General features: G+C 33.6%; 1 protein-coding gene across 4 annotated transcripts in view; it reads left to right on the forward strand.

The window, feature by feature from the left end:
• LOC117118071 (BAI1-associated protein 3-like) overlaps positions 1-13,419 on the forward strand; it is a 37,366-nt gene extending 23,947 nt beyond the window's left edge. The window contains exons 18-33 of one of the 4 annotated variants that reach the window (XM_033262559.1): positions 63-186; positions 888-956; positions 1,377-1,451; positions 1,628-1,729; positions 2,294-2,578; positions 3,318-3,397; positions 4,067-4,133; positions 5,344-5,457; positions 6,854-6,913; positions 8,440-8,529; positions 9,944-9,985; positions 10,670-10,825; positions 11,395-11,515; positions 12,298-12,418; positions 12,603-12,793; positions 12,923-13,419. In XM_033262559.1, coding sequence (XP_033118450.1) covers positions 63-186; positions 888-956; positions 1,377-1,451; positions 1,628-1,729; positions 2,294-2,578; positions 3,318-3,397; positions 4,067-4,133; positions 5,344-5,457; positions 6,854-6,913; positions 8,440-8,529; positions 9,944-9,985; positions 10,670-10,825; positions 11,395-11,515; positions 12,298-12,418; positions 12,603-12,793; positions 12,923-13,032 — 1,807 coding nt within the window. In that variant the 3' untranslated portion in view covers positions 13,033-13,419. The remainder of the gene's footprint in view (positions 1-62; positions 187-887; positions 957-1,376; positions 1,452-1,627; positions 1,730-2,293; positions 2,579-3,317; positions 3,398-4,066; positions 4,134-5,343; positions 5,458-6,853; positions 6,914-8,439; positions 8,530-9,943; positions 9,986-10,669; positions 10,826-11,394; positions 11,516-12,297; positions 12,419-12,602; positions 12,794-12,922) is intronic. The other 3 variants (XM_033262560.1, XM_033262561.1, XM_033262562.1) reach the window with 3 other exon arrangements.
• The last annotated feature ends 200 nt before the right edge of the window (positions 13,420-13,619 follow it).

Here is a 13,619-nt window from a genome sequence, read left to right on the forward strand (position 1 = left end):
TATATATAAAATGTATTACTCATTAACCTTACATACTTTTATTTACTTATTTGCATTCCAAGTGATGCTGAAGCCCTAGTATTAGCAAACTACCACAAGTTCTTTAAAAGAGCCGTTCAGAACTGGCTTTCTCTTGCGTACGCAAAGGCTAAGCAGAGAATAGAGAAGGCAGTGGAGTTGGATCAGGTACTTACTAATATTACATGTAATTATTTGCATCTCCCTAAAGTCTAATTCTGTGTACTGCCAGGGGCCACTTAGCCCTGGGTACAGAGGCAAGTGTGGACACAATATAGTCTGTCTCTGTCTTCACTGTGACCTGTCATCAAAATTGGGTTCTTATTTCATATCTTAAATAAGCTATTGTTTAATATGCAACATACATTCATCATCATAATCATCATCCTCAAACCAACTGTATTTTTTTTTTTTTCTAAAATGATCCATTTGACTACAATGCCAAAATGTAAAGTATCTTCAAAAATATATATAAAGCATTTTCGCCAAATTTGAAATGAAAATTTCCGAGAACCTTGTAACTACCTCTAGGGAAACTTTCAGAGGCTTAGGCATTCGCTCTATGTATTATCTGTGCTCTGTAACCCGGTGCGCGACCCTGTAGTGTTTTTGGTTGTCAAAGTACTCAAAAGAAAATGTGTGTCTGGAAAAAATGAAATTTGCGCAGGCTAGGCTGCTGGAAGTTCCCCAGTGAAAAGTTGTGAGACGTTGGTGGCGCTGTTTCAAAATAGCCCAGATATCATGGTGTATACATAAATAAAGACATTTTGCAGTAAGAGACTAAATTGAATGTTCAGTAAGTTTTTGGTAGTAGGCCTACCTACTGTTCATGCGTGACATAATCAGAAATTAATCGTTATGTTCATCAGGTGAGGCAAGTAGATGCAATGGTTAAACACAGTTCATCTGCTGTGGATGTTGCTTGTTGTTTTGGTCAGGTAAGTATGTCAGGCATTTTGAATATAATGATGAAGATAATTTATGATAATGACAACAGCAGTGATAATGACAATGTTCATGATTGTATTCGTATTTAGGATACTTATTCAATATAAAAGTGTTTTTATCTCCTCCAAACTTCTAAAGTCTAAAAATAATTACAATGATGACAATAACGATGATGACAACTATGACGATCATAATTAAACAATAACATTAATAGTGGTGGTGGCGATGCTGCAATGAAAACAACGATGATGTGGTGATGATATTTTGGAGCATTGTGCTTGTTGCAGATAACTAATAAATATATAAATCTTCATGATATAATGAGTTTTTAGATAATTACACATATATTACACATTGTTGCTTTTACACCATACATAGACTTCTATTGTCATCTCATAATTTTTTACTAGATTCGCGAGTTCTATTCTAAACTAAACTGGCCGGATGTTGAGGAATCTTACGTATTTGTTACAAAGATTACAGATGTAAGTAATTGAAGAGATTATATTTCCATATTAAAATACATCATTTGTAACTTACTAATTTGTCAAAAGGTTGTTCACTTCTGTTTTACCCTCTGCTTCTCCTGTACGTGGTTGGACAATGTCATTTTATTTGGTTGAATCAACTTGTAAATATCTAGCTGTTTTTGTCATTTCAGGACATTTGCCAAGCGGCCATGTTTTATGCAGACATAATTCATCAAAAACTCATCTCCAAGGGTTACTATGATGAGGAAGGGCAGTTTGACGTTACTGACCAGGTGCTAAATTTTATATGTATATGTTGATTTATATAGCACCCTATAATAATGGACAGTTCTATTATTTTCAAGGGGTGTTATACTTTTTAAATAAACAATGGCAATACTGTAGTGGTGTACTGCTAGCATTAATATATTATTACTAATATATTATTACTTCCCCATGCAATCCTTCAAACAATACTGTAGTTGTTTTATCAAGGTATCTATTATAGTTCACCAACATCACTGTTGATTTTTTGTTTATGTTATTATCTTTCAATGGAAATTAGAAAAAAATTCAGTAATTGTATCTCCAATTAGATTTAATAATATAACCATTTGCATATTCTTTGTGTTGATTCCCATTATTTTCTTGAGGGTATGCTGCAGTTTTGCCCATCATACTCGAGCTGCTTATTGTTGGTATTCAGACACAGGGTAGGGGTATACGCTCTAGGAGTGACTACAATAGTTGATATATGTATGGGAATTATGATCATTTTAATTATCTTCAAATTGATTATAATAAGTTAATAATTTTGAATAAGTATTACCATGAATCAATTATTTGATAATCTTCAGCTCTGTATAGCCATCAACAACATTGAGCAAGTTCGGAGGTCACTGGGAGTGCTACCAAAATCGTTAAATTGGGATAAGTTATGGCTGTCAGTGACTAAGAAACAAGGCGAACAGTCAAGTGATCAGTGCAAGGCGTCCCTGGAAGCGATGCTTGCGAGTGCGGACGATGACATGATGAACATTATCGCAAGGGTTGCCGGGAGAGTCGGAGACAAGATGAGGCCAGATATAAAGAAGTTTGTCTTCCAGTTGGCATATACGCCAGTGAAACAGTCATTAGACGATGTAAGTTGTCCCACAATTATAACTAATTAACAATAAATTTTTAACTAATTAATAATTGCTTAGTGCTAAATAAAACTATGAAAAAAGAACTTGAGCTAAAGTTTAATTTTAACTGATTAGCAATTATTTTCTAATTGTAGATTAATTATTGAAAGACATACAAGATAAAGATATACAAGAATTCGTTCATTCCATATTCGATCAGATTGTATAATGGACGTTTTTCATGTTGTTATGTATGGCCTAATTGGATTTACTCTGAAATTTATTAATTTTAAATTTTAACTGGGGAATCTTTTATTCATTTAGTAATTTTAAAATTTTAACTGGAATCTTCATATTTTACATGTTACTGCCTTGATGTATTATGATAATGTTTTAAGTTGTATCTTGCTATTTTCTATGTGGAGTTTTAAGTATTTCACTAGCCATTTTAATGTATATTTTATCTATATGGAACTAATGTCTTTTATAAAGTTTTAATGACTTGATGTACTTACTGCTATCTCCATATTAGACAAATAGAATTGAATCTGAATCTGATATTAAATTAGTACTAATAATGAAAATTTACTTGGAGCCACAGCAAATGAATATAGTATATGAAGGCTTGGCAAAGCACTTGGTAACAAATCATGAGTTATTAATTGAATGACTGACTGATTGATTGGTTGAATGATTGATTATTTAATTGACTGATTAATTGGTCGATTGATTGATGGATTTTTCATATTTTCAGGCAATTACACCTCTGATGCTGTATTTGGACAAGAATCTTATCACACTTAATGAAGGATTATTGAGATCAAATTTTGATAGGTATCTTTTTTTTTATTATCTATATCTGATTTTTACTTGTACGTCATGCGACCACATCTGAATATGTGGCAAAGACAAGTCAAACCAGTCACTCATCGCAAATTGTGTTTCAGAGAAAATAGCAAAAACATGCTAGAATGTAAAATTTTTAAAAATTTATTTTATTTCGCTAAACTGAGGTTTATGTATCTATACATCATACTGTGCTGATATTTTTCCCAATTTCAATGTTAAAACAATACTTTTTAAAGATTTTATGATAGTTTCTGCATGAGAAATGCCTGAAATCATAAACTTTGAAGGCTGATTTCTCATATTGTTCTTTAAACAGCTGTATGTTTAAATGCTTGTAACTTCATAAGGAAATGTCGGATTTGAATGATTTTTTTTACCATTATATATCTCTTATTTTACTCTTTAAACCTGTATGAATAACTCAAAATCGATTTTTGCGACGAGTGACTGGTTTGGCTTGTCTTTGCCACATATTAAATGTAGAACCCCATTATGGACTATTAAGAAGTATGTGGCTGACAATCATACAATTTTTTCAAACTCTGGGACATATCTTCTTTAAAGGGAACAGGAAGGGAGGCTCTTTGCTCTCTTTTGAACCAACACATGCTGCAATTGTCATTTGAAATGTAACATCATTGTTTCTGTCTTCAGGATTCTAGAAACATTGTGGCAAGTGGTGTTGGATGAGATAAGGGAGCAGGTTATAGGTGAACATGAGGTGAGTCATGTGACTTTGATATATGTTTCTACAATATTTAGACCACATGAGGATAATGACATATGTAGTAGTATTGACATGTAGTTTTGTAACTCACTAGTAGTTTTTATTATCAATAATGTTATCATTACATATCTTTAATGCAAGAATCATCAAGGTCATACTAGTAATCTGAATGTTGTCTTATCTATGTGTCCGTGTGTATCCTTGTGTCTATATAAAGTTGCTTTGTGTCTGAAATCTAAACTACAATAGTAAAGCTAGGCACTCATTGCTCCATACCACTGTCGGCCGCCGAATGCAACTCAGCTCCCTGCGAGCGCTAGGTGACATGATGCTGTTTGCTTGTTGTCAACGGCAGTCTAAACAGATCGTGATTAAAAACAATATGTGGTGTGCATGTTGTGGTGTTGCGTCCGTCATATGATTGCGTCGACCGATGAAAGTCAGGCGCAGTGGCTGTCCTTCTTAACATTTCATAGTGATAACTATCAAATAACCAACTAGGAACATGTCATAGTCACACTAAATAATCAAAATTTGATAGTATTACCAACCAACATCCCATCAGTGATTATTGCTATTGTTATAATTGTTATTATTATTATGATTGTGTTACCGTATTAATAACAATAATTACAATATGAAATGATATTTGCCCTACCTGATGTGTACATGTACTGAATGCTCAGTACATTCCTAAATACTTGCGAAAAAAATCTTGCAAGTGATTCGGGTGGGAGTCGAACCCACGATCTCGCGGTAACTGGCCTGATGTGTTAACCACTAGACCACTGAGCTTAAGCTAGTGATGAATCCAATCCCCAAGTAGCAGTGGGTACTGCCGTGCTATTCCGATGGCATTTTCTTTTTTTTCACAACTATTTAGGAATGTACTGAGCATTCAGTACATATAACACGTCAGGTAGGAATATTAACAATGACAGCAATAATGTTGTTATTAATATGATTGTGTTATCATTGTTGTTATTATTATATTCTCTGTATTATTATAATTAGTGCCGTAACTGATTTCAAAGTAAACAAGTATGTTTCATTATTGGTGATTCATGATTAATGGTATTGTTATTAACATCAGCATCATAATGGCCAGTTTTAATATTTGTTGATGTGTAAGATGGATTAACATGTTGTTGTGTGATTCTGTGTGTTTATAAATATGTTGCTTTGTGTCTCATTTTAAAACCAGCAACATTCTCATAATAATGGCCACACCCTTGGTAGTCATACCATCCACGTGTTGAAATCCACCATCGGTGATTACACCAAAAAGAAAATAGGTGCTCATATGCCTAACTTCAAGGTAGAATACGGTTTTTCCTCTGCATTGTAGAAGTGCATGCGCAACATGTAAATTTAACTAATTTTAATCTTTATAAAGAAATATGCAAATTTCTAAATTTGCATATATTTTTATAAAAACTAATTACTTATGTATTTCTTTTTTATAATTAATTTTGCTTCTTTGGATGCCAAGGTAGAATTCAATTTTCTTTCTCTGCAATAAACATAGATTTGTTTACAGCTTTTTTTATTTGTATTATTTCGCTTTATGCATCCAAATAAAATCTTTTAACATCTTTTTTTTTTCTATCATTTTATCTTTTTTTTAGCCTTTAACCTTCTCTTGGTGTTTATTAAAGCTTTGTCCACAATATCAAAACTCAATGAGACAAATATGCATGATGATCCATATATGGGCATGATGATGTTATATTACACCCAAATATGGGCATATCACATAAAATATGATGTATGGGCAGACCTTTATATTATTTATTACAAAATTTAAAAAAATGCAGTATCATGATGCCTGACATTAGGATCTATTACATAGTTTATTAGTTTATATAATTGTTATTTGCATGTGCTGTTTGTAAATTTTAGATTAACGTTATTATTTGCATTTTATATCCTGTATTTTTTTTTGTAGCGATGCACAGCATAAGGATGCTTTACTAGAACTTGTATTCTTTAGCAATTATTTTTCCTCACGTTTATAAATTTTTGTTTGATAAGTTATGGAATTATTGATTATTGAATGAATGAATAAATAAATATTAATGAATGATAAATGCAGTAAATAATGCATGAGCAAATGCATGAATAGGGGGATGGATGGATGGATGAATGAATAAATGACTGAATACTGAAGTAAAGTAATGCATGAGCAATTGCACGCAGACGGATGAACAAATGAATGAATGAATGGATGGGCGGATGAATAAATGGACGGATGGATGGATGGTCAAATTGGATGAACTAATGTAAGATCAAAAGTATGAACAAACAGCAGACTGACGGACTGAAAAACAGATGAAAATACAAACAGAATAACGGATGAATGAATGAAGGACTTAACGAATGAATTAATGAATGAATGAATCATAATCATTTAATTAATTAATCAATTTATTAATTAATTAATTAATGCATGGATGGATGGATGAATATTGACAAGTTATTTCTCAGATAATATACATCATATTTGTTGTATGCAAAGAATAAAACAATACTTTATACTTCATTTATAATAACAACCAAGAACATTTTGGTTGCTAATAAGAGTTACCGTCCTCCAGTGGTAATGTAAACCTAGTGTGAATTGTAATTGTAGAGTTTCTCAAATCCACAAACCTTTTAGCTTATCACCTATTCTTCTCTGATGTGTATGATTTTGTATGTTGTAAACGTTGTAGAAAAGTAAATCTCTCAAGGCGAGAACGCGAAGATCCTCTTCAAAATCTTCTGATGATCAGGTAGACTAGAATTACAAATCATCATATTTTTTGTATCCGATTGATTCACATATATTGTAAAATTACATCAGATTCTCAAGTAGCATGCATCAATATATATATATATATTACTATCATAGTTAATGTAAATTATTTATAACTGATTTTTCAGTTATTCACTAAATATATATATTCTCACACACATCTTATGTTACATTTTAAATTTAATATTTTTGCTTTTCAAATTTGTGTCAAATTCATCAGTTGTAAGTACTATACTCTCAAGGGTGGGCATAAAATGAGTTGGAGGGCCAAAATGAATTTTAATAATGGCCACACCCATTACTTTGATTTTCCAGTGTGCTGCCATAAACCTTCATGGACTACTTTTATACCACTTTAGGCTTAATTGCCAAATTATTTCAAATGGACAAATCTGCATTGCGTTTTGCTCAGTTCAAATATCACTTTTTACAGATGATAGGTGTCAGGCCGTAAAAAACAAGGAGTTTTCTAGCCAAGGTGGTTGGCAGGGCGCACACATAGGATGTTTTTACAGGCTGCATGAAATTCAATGTCGGGCTGCACTTTGCCCACATGTGAACTAAGTTCCTCATGTTGATATCTCAGTGAAGATTTTTCTCTATCCTTGTGTGTTGGAGGGAGAAAGCATGTTTTCCCAATTGAGTTTTTTAGCAGATCTACCCTTATCACAGTCAACCCATTGTTTTTTGGGGTCTGCCTAATGGTCTTGCTCCGTATGCTTTTCCTTCTACTCAAGTGGAGCATCTAGGAGTCTTGCGTTGGGAGCTGATGGTGGGGGCATGAATGTGAAATGGGGACTCAATGATTAAGTGGGGGTGCTAGCTCACAAATTAAGGTGATTTTTAACTACTTGAGCATGATTTTTCAATGGGGTGGGTATGACTGAGAGGGTGCTAGTAATTTTTGCAGCCCGGCGTGTATGTGCACCCATTGGATACGCCAGTGCTTCTAATATTGGTTTAGGTTAAGTTGAGGCTGTCATTCTTTTTACTGAAGTCTGAATGTTTGTTTTATGAAAGGGATTGTCACAATAATTACGTTTGCTATTGCTGCTCCTGGCGCAGCGTGGTTGAGAATTCACGCACATAGTTTAGCCAACTTATCTATTCTGCCCTCTATAGACAGAAAAGATTGTCATTTACATGTAAAACAATATTAATTGTCAATTTTTGGTCCACATACCACATATAATGCTGGATACTCACAGCGTCTAACGGTTGTTAGCCGATGCGATCCTATGGAGAACGTAATGTCATGACACACAGGCCATGGATCATTTTTTTGATGACGATTCGCTCAGACTGCAACCGATAATCAGCAGACGGTGTTGCATTGTCTAGCGCTCACAGAGAGCGGAAGTAGAATCGTCGGCCGATGGTCAGACAACGCAGTGAGTGTCCAGCTTAAGATCAATGTGGACGCAGTTTTAAGGATACGTACCAACTTGGAGATACGTTTGTGTGCGAAAGAGAGCCAATAATTTACATGTTTTATTCAAATAGGGCGAAATTGGCGAATGTTTGATCCTTACCAGATATGGAAGGCGTTTTCTCTTTGAGAAGTTAGCACAGCTTTTTAGTGGTAATCATCAGGTAGCAATCATTGTTTGGCTTTTAAAGTTTTTATTACAGTTGCTATCGGCAATGTCCATGTCTGTTCATAAAACATAGCTTCATCAAGTTTTTAGAGTAGCTTTAATGCCTCTTTTTGTTGGTTTTGTTACTTTTCTACCAGCTTATGTCTGCCACAGGTTTATGTGAATTTTTATATAAGTTTTTAGTGATGAAACAGTTGATTTGGATTATACACTTTTCTTGTATTACTAGATTTATTAAAGATTAAAGATAAATGTGTTATACTGGTGTTTCTGGTTATTTCCATATTTGGAGTTAGTAACAACATATGTTGAGTATAATTGCACTGTAGTACATTTTGTTACTACACCCTCCGCTACAAATATTCTCCATTTAATGCTTTTTCCACACTAAGTTTTATGTGACAAATATCTAAGATTTGCCCATATAAGGGATTGGTGATGTCATCATTGCCATATGTGGTATGGTAATGTCATATCACATTCATATATGGGCAAGTCCTACAAGATATCTTGACATATAAAATTGCTTGATTTTGCATGGTAGCTATTAGATGCCAATGTTTTAAATTATGACTTTGTGTTTGAATTTACTATTCTTTCTGTCATTGTGTCAACTTATAAATATTTTTTTTTATCTCTGTTGAAATTCTACTAATATGTGTGGTTTGATTTTTGTAATTAATTACTTGAGCATTTGCATGAAATTTAAGCATGTGATTTGCACTACATTTGCATGTTATTTGCATTTTAAGATAATATTGTATTTATCATTAACATTCATGGTTTAATAATTCTTATTTTTGTTACATAATTCATTTGGTAACCATTTTAACCATTATTATTATTCTCATAATGATCAGGAGTATTGGTAAGTTGTTTTGTTAAAATGTAAAAAAAAAGTAAATCCTGGCCGACCACTAGGGCTCATAGGGGCTTGAGCTTATCCCCAGTTTCTGTAGCGTGAAGCGGATGAGAGTGTAACACTTCCGCTGGGTGGAACTCTGGTCCACCACAGGTTACTCCCAGCAATTTACTGGACACAAGCCAAATGCACAGTGAAGGATTGAAACCACCAACCTCAAGGTTGGAAAACTAAATCATTGCCATTGCGCCAAACCGCTTCCAAAGTTAAAAAATGTATTAAAAACAACTTTTGAATTGTATTGATTTTTCAGAAACTTAGTAATGAGGATTGGACCAAGAAAAATCAATGCATAGTTATTGGAACTATCCCTCTCCTTCAAAAAAAATAATGCTGTTACAATAATTGTAAATAAAATAAATAAAACAATATATATATTATATATAATAATTCAAATAAGGAAGAGTTTTAGGAACTGATTATGAGAATTTTTGATAGTGAAAATAAAACATTGATAACAAACATCTTGATTCTTTTTGTTTTTTAGAAAGGTCCTGAGTTTTTTGCACGTCTTCATTCTGCTCTTGAAGTAAGTTATGATTTTATAGTGCAAACAATATTACATTGAAAGCAACTTATATACACCTCCACTGGTGTTAATTACAGAAGATAATAAATATTTTAGAAAACGTATGCCCCCATTGGATTCGAACCCAAGACCTTCAGATTATTGTTTGTATACTCTACTAACTGAGCTATGAGGCCAAGTGGTATACACCCTTGGATTCTCCCATTAGGACATTTTTTTTTTGTATTGTATATATATATAAATATTGTGTATTGCATAATACACAATGAAATGATATTATCTTGAAATGTTAAAAATGATAAAGCAAAAAGTGTAGTGATTGCGATTAATGTACATGTTTGCTGATTGTGGAGAAACTCTAATCAAAGAGGGTGGGGTGGGGGCCCAACCTGTCTTGAAACATTTCGAATCCTCATATTAAATCGTGGTCTCCAGTTCATTTTCCTTGCTGCTCATCTTGTGTTTGAGCTGGAGGATTGAAATGCAAAATTTCAATAGCACATCAATGTTTAAGTTGTTGCCCATGTGCGCATTAAAGGACACAGTACCGGTGTACTGCCCAATTTACCACCAAAAGAACCCCACTGAAAATAAGTCTTCTTGCTTTTGTGGATTATCCTGGTGTATCTTGGACCAGAAAAAGTGAAATCCAATCCATTGTAGATTTTCATATCTATTTTTTAGATTCTCATTGAATTTTTCAATGCGGATGGAAAAGGTCTTCAGATGAAGGAGCTGATGAATGACGACTGCAAAACACTTCTCTCTTGTCTGGTAACCAACAAGTCATCCACTGAAGAACTTATAGTGTCCTATTATGGCCAGCGTGTCCAGGATCAGGTTGGTGTTAATTAAAATGGGCTTAATTTGCAAAAGAAAATCACTTTTCAGTCTCCAGTGTATAATTACAAAGAAATTGTTCAATAAATCGTATCCAAGAAGAGGAGAAAGTTGCCCTTAAATCATTATTATTAATAATTAATGGTATACAATATATGGCACATTAGGAGGAGACCTCTATGCACTTCACATTCTCATATACCCCGGTCATTGGATTAAACACCTATGGAACACAAACTCAGCTCCCCGGCGGAGTTTCCATAACGTTGCAGCAGCTAATGACCGCATTTTAACCCTACCAGGTACCCACTTACACTCCTAGGTGGAGAAAGCAATGCAGATAAAGTGCCTTGCTCAAGGAGACAAGCGAAATGCAGAGCAAGGGATTGAAACCCTGAACTTGAGGTTGGGAAACCACACATTCCCGCTGTGCCAGACCGCTTTTACAATGTAAAGTTTTGCTCGAAAAAGCAACTATACTATATAGTGTACCAAGAGTTAGAGAAAATATTCAGCCTCTCTGGCTAGAATACCCTTAGAATACCCATTCATTGTGTATTGTATTGCAGTTGAGCATGGTTAAATCACCTTACGGTACCTTAGATGTGATCTGCTATTATAATCCCATGGATTGCAAGTTATTTGTGGAAGTGACAAGAGCTTCAAATCTCAAAGCACTTGATTGTAATGGTAAGTTTAAAAACCATCTCGCAATGTTTAATGTGTGCGAAATTTCCTTGTCTTGATTGGATTTATTCGATGCTTAACATGCACAAACAATATAAAAAATGATTTGAAAACAAGAAAAGTAAAAATTAATGAGCATCAGGAACACCCATTAGGTCGGAGTCCCATTTCCAATGAGGTCCAAACTTATACATTAAAAACTTACGTATAAAATCATTAATATTAAAAATTGACATAAAAATATGATATACAAATAAAGCCAACATCTAAAATACAGATATTGAATTGTACATAATTCTAAAAAAATTCTAAAAAGGTTTTAAAAGTTATATCAAGAACAGTTAATAATGTACTGTATATATATAATTTAGAAACAGCACCCAGAATATGTAAATTTAAAAAGTGTTTAAAGGCCAAAATTGCACCCAGTGGAATGATAAAAGTAGAATAATTGCAATTAAGTACTTTTCTATTCTTTAACTTTCTATAAAACACAGTTACCTAAGGCTAGGCTTCCATTAAACTTTATCAATATTTGTGTTTTTATTTTTTGATATATTTGAAAGTTCACAGTACCTGACTCCATTAGACAAAGTGTTAACAAAGACTGTATACGGTAGTTGAGTCGGAGAGACTGCACTTCAGAACAATATTAAGCCTTAGAGTATATAAGCAAAAAAAAAATTAAAGGATAGAGCAACTTCTTCCATCTCATCTCATGAGGAAAACATATAAACTTAGTACTTTTTCTTTTACGTTGATTTTGATTTTTTCACTTCTTTCAGGTGTCAGCGATCCGTTTGTATTTATTGAACTTTGTCCTCGACACATGTTCTCTGTAGATCCACAAAAAACAAAGGTCATAAAGAAAACACTCAATCCTGTTTTTAGGCAGAGTTTTGAATTGTGAGTATTTCTATTTTTGTGTCTTTTTTATATATTTTTAGCATTCATGAATGTTGACATTTAGGACATTCTCTTTTTGTAGTAAGGGTGTTCTTTTGTACTGTGGCAGTTAGTTGGCTAATTCAGGTATAGTATCTCACTCCTAAAATTCACTGATGATTTGTGTGTTGGTTTGTTATTTCAGTGATGTAATGGCAGAACAATGTAAACAGAGGGGCGCATGTGTAATGTTCAGCGTCATGGACCATGACTTGATGTTTTCCAACGACTTGGAAGGAGAGGCGGTGATCTCATTAGAATCAATACCCGGGATCAACATGCAAGGATCCTGCTCTCAACAAGTGTCACTTCACTTAATGAAACCTGTTCAAAATGGTAGGAATTCGAGCTCCCAAACATTATGTTTGCTCAATAGATACCCACCATTTTGTTCTTAAAACCATTATGTTTTTTACACTACTATTTCTTTATTTCTTTTAACTATTTGTTATTTTCTTCTTCTAGATGAGGACCAAACCATGTTTACTGTTATGAGCAATCGCCATGGAGATAAGAGGGCAGCAGATTTTGTAAAGAAGCGATACCATGCGATTGACCAAGCAAAATCTATGTGAATAATGGCATTGCAAACTTGATTGACTGGACCATTTATCCATTGCAATAATATTCATACTTCCAGTGTAAACAATTTTACATGAATAGTCACAGTCAATCCGAGATGGTTAACATTTTGACATGCATATTGGATGAATCTGGCCTTTAAAATTTTTTTTTTTAAAGGCCAGAAGGCCAAAATATTTTGGTTTTTTTATTATCTGGTGCTGAAGAATTATTAATGGTATACTTTTTTTTATAGAGTACCACAGTCATGTTGTCACGACGCCAGGTGGCGTTCTCTGTTGTCAACATACGTAGGCTACCGTTCACACCTGAATGACTTCATAGGCTTTCTGGAAGGCATTTTAAAAATCTAATATTTTACCATCAAAATGTACAAAAAACACAAAAGCTCGCATTATATTAGTTATCGAACACACATTTAATCATCAATTAAAATTTACAAAGAAAAAGTAAGATCCAACATCTTAATTGCGTTAGAAATTGGGATCAGTGGTTTGTCAGTGGAGAAAATGACGTCTGATGGTGTTTAGTTACATACAACCTGACTGTTGCATGTCAAAATTCGGGTAGTTTAGGAAAT

The sequence above is a fragment of the Anneissia japonica genome, unplaced genomic scaffold (genome assembly GCF_011630105.1).
Source record: "Anneissia japonica isolate Jap-2015-1 unplaced genomic scaffold, ASM1163010v1 scaffold287634_len692169_cov176, whole genome shotgun sequence".
Taxonomy (NCBI): Eukaryota; Metazoa; Echinodermata; class Crinoidea; order Comatulida; family Comatulidae; genus Anneissia; species Anneissia japonica.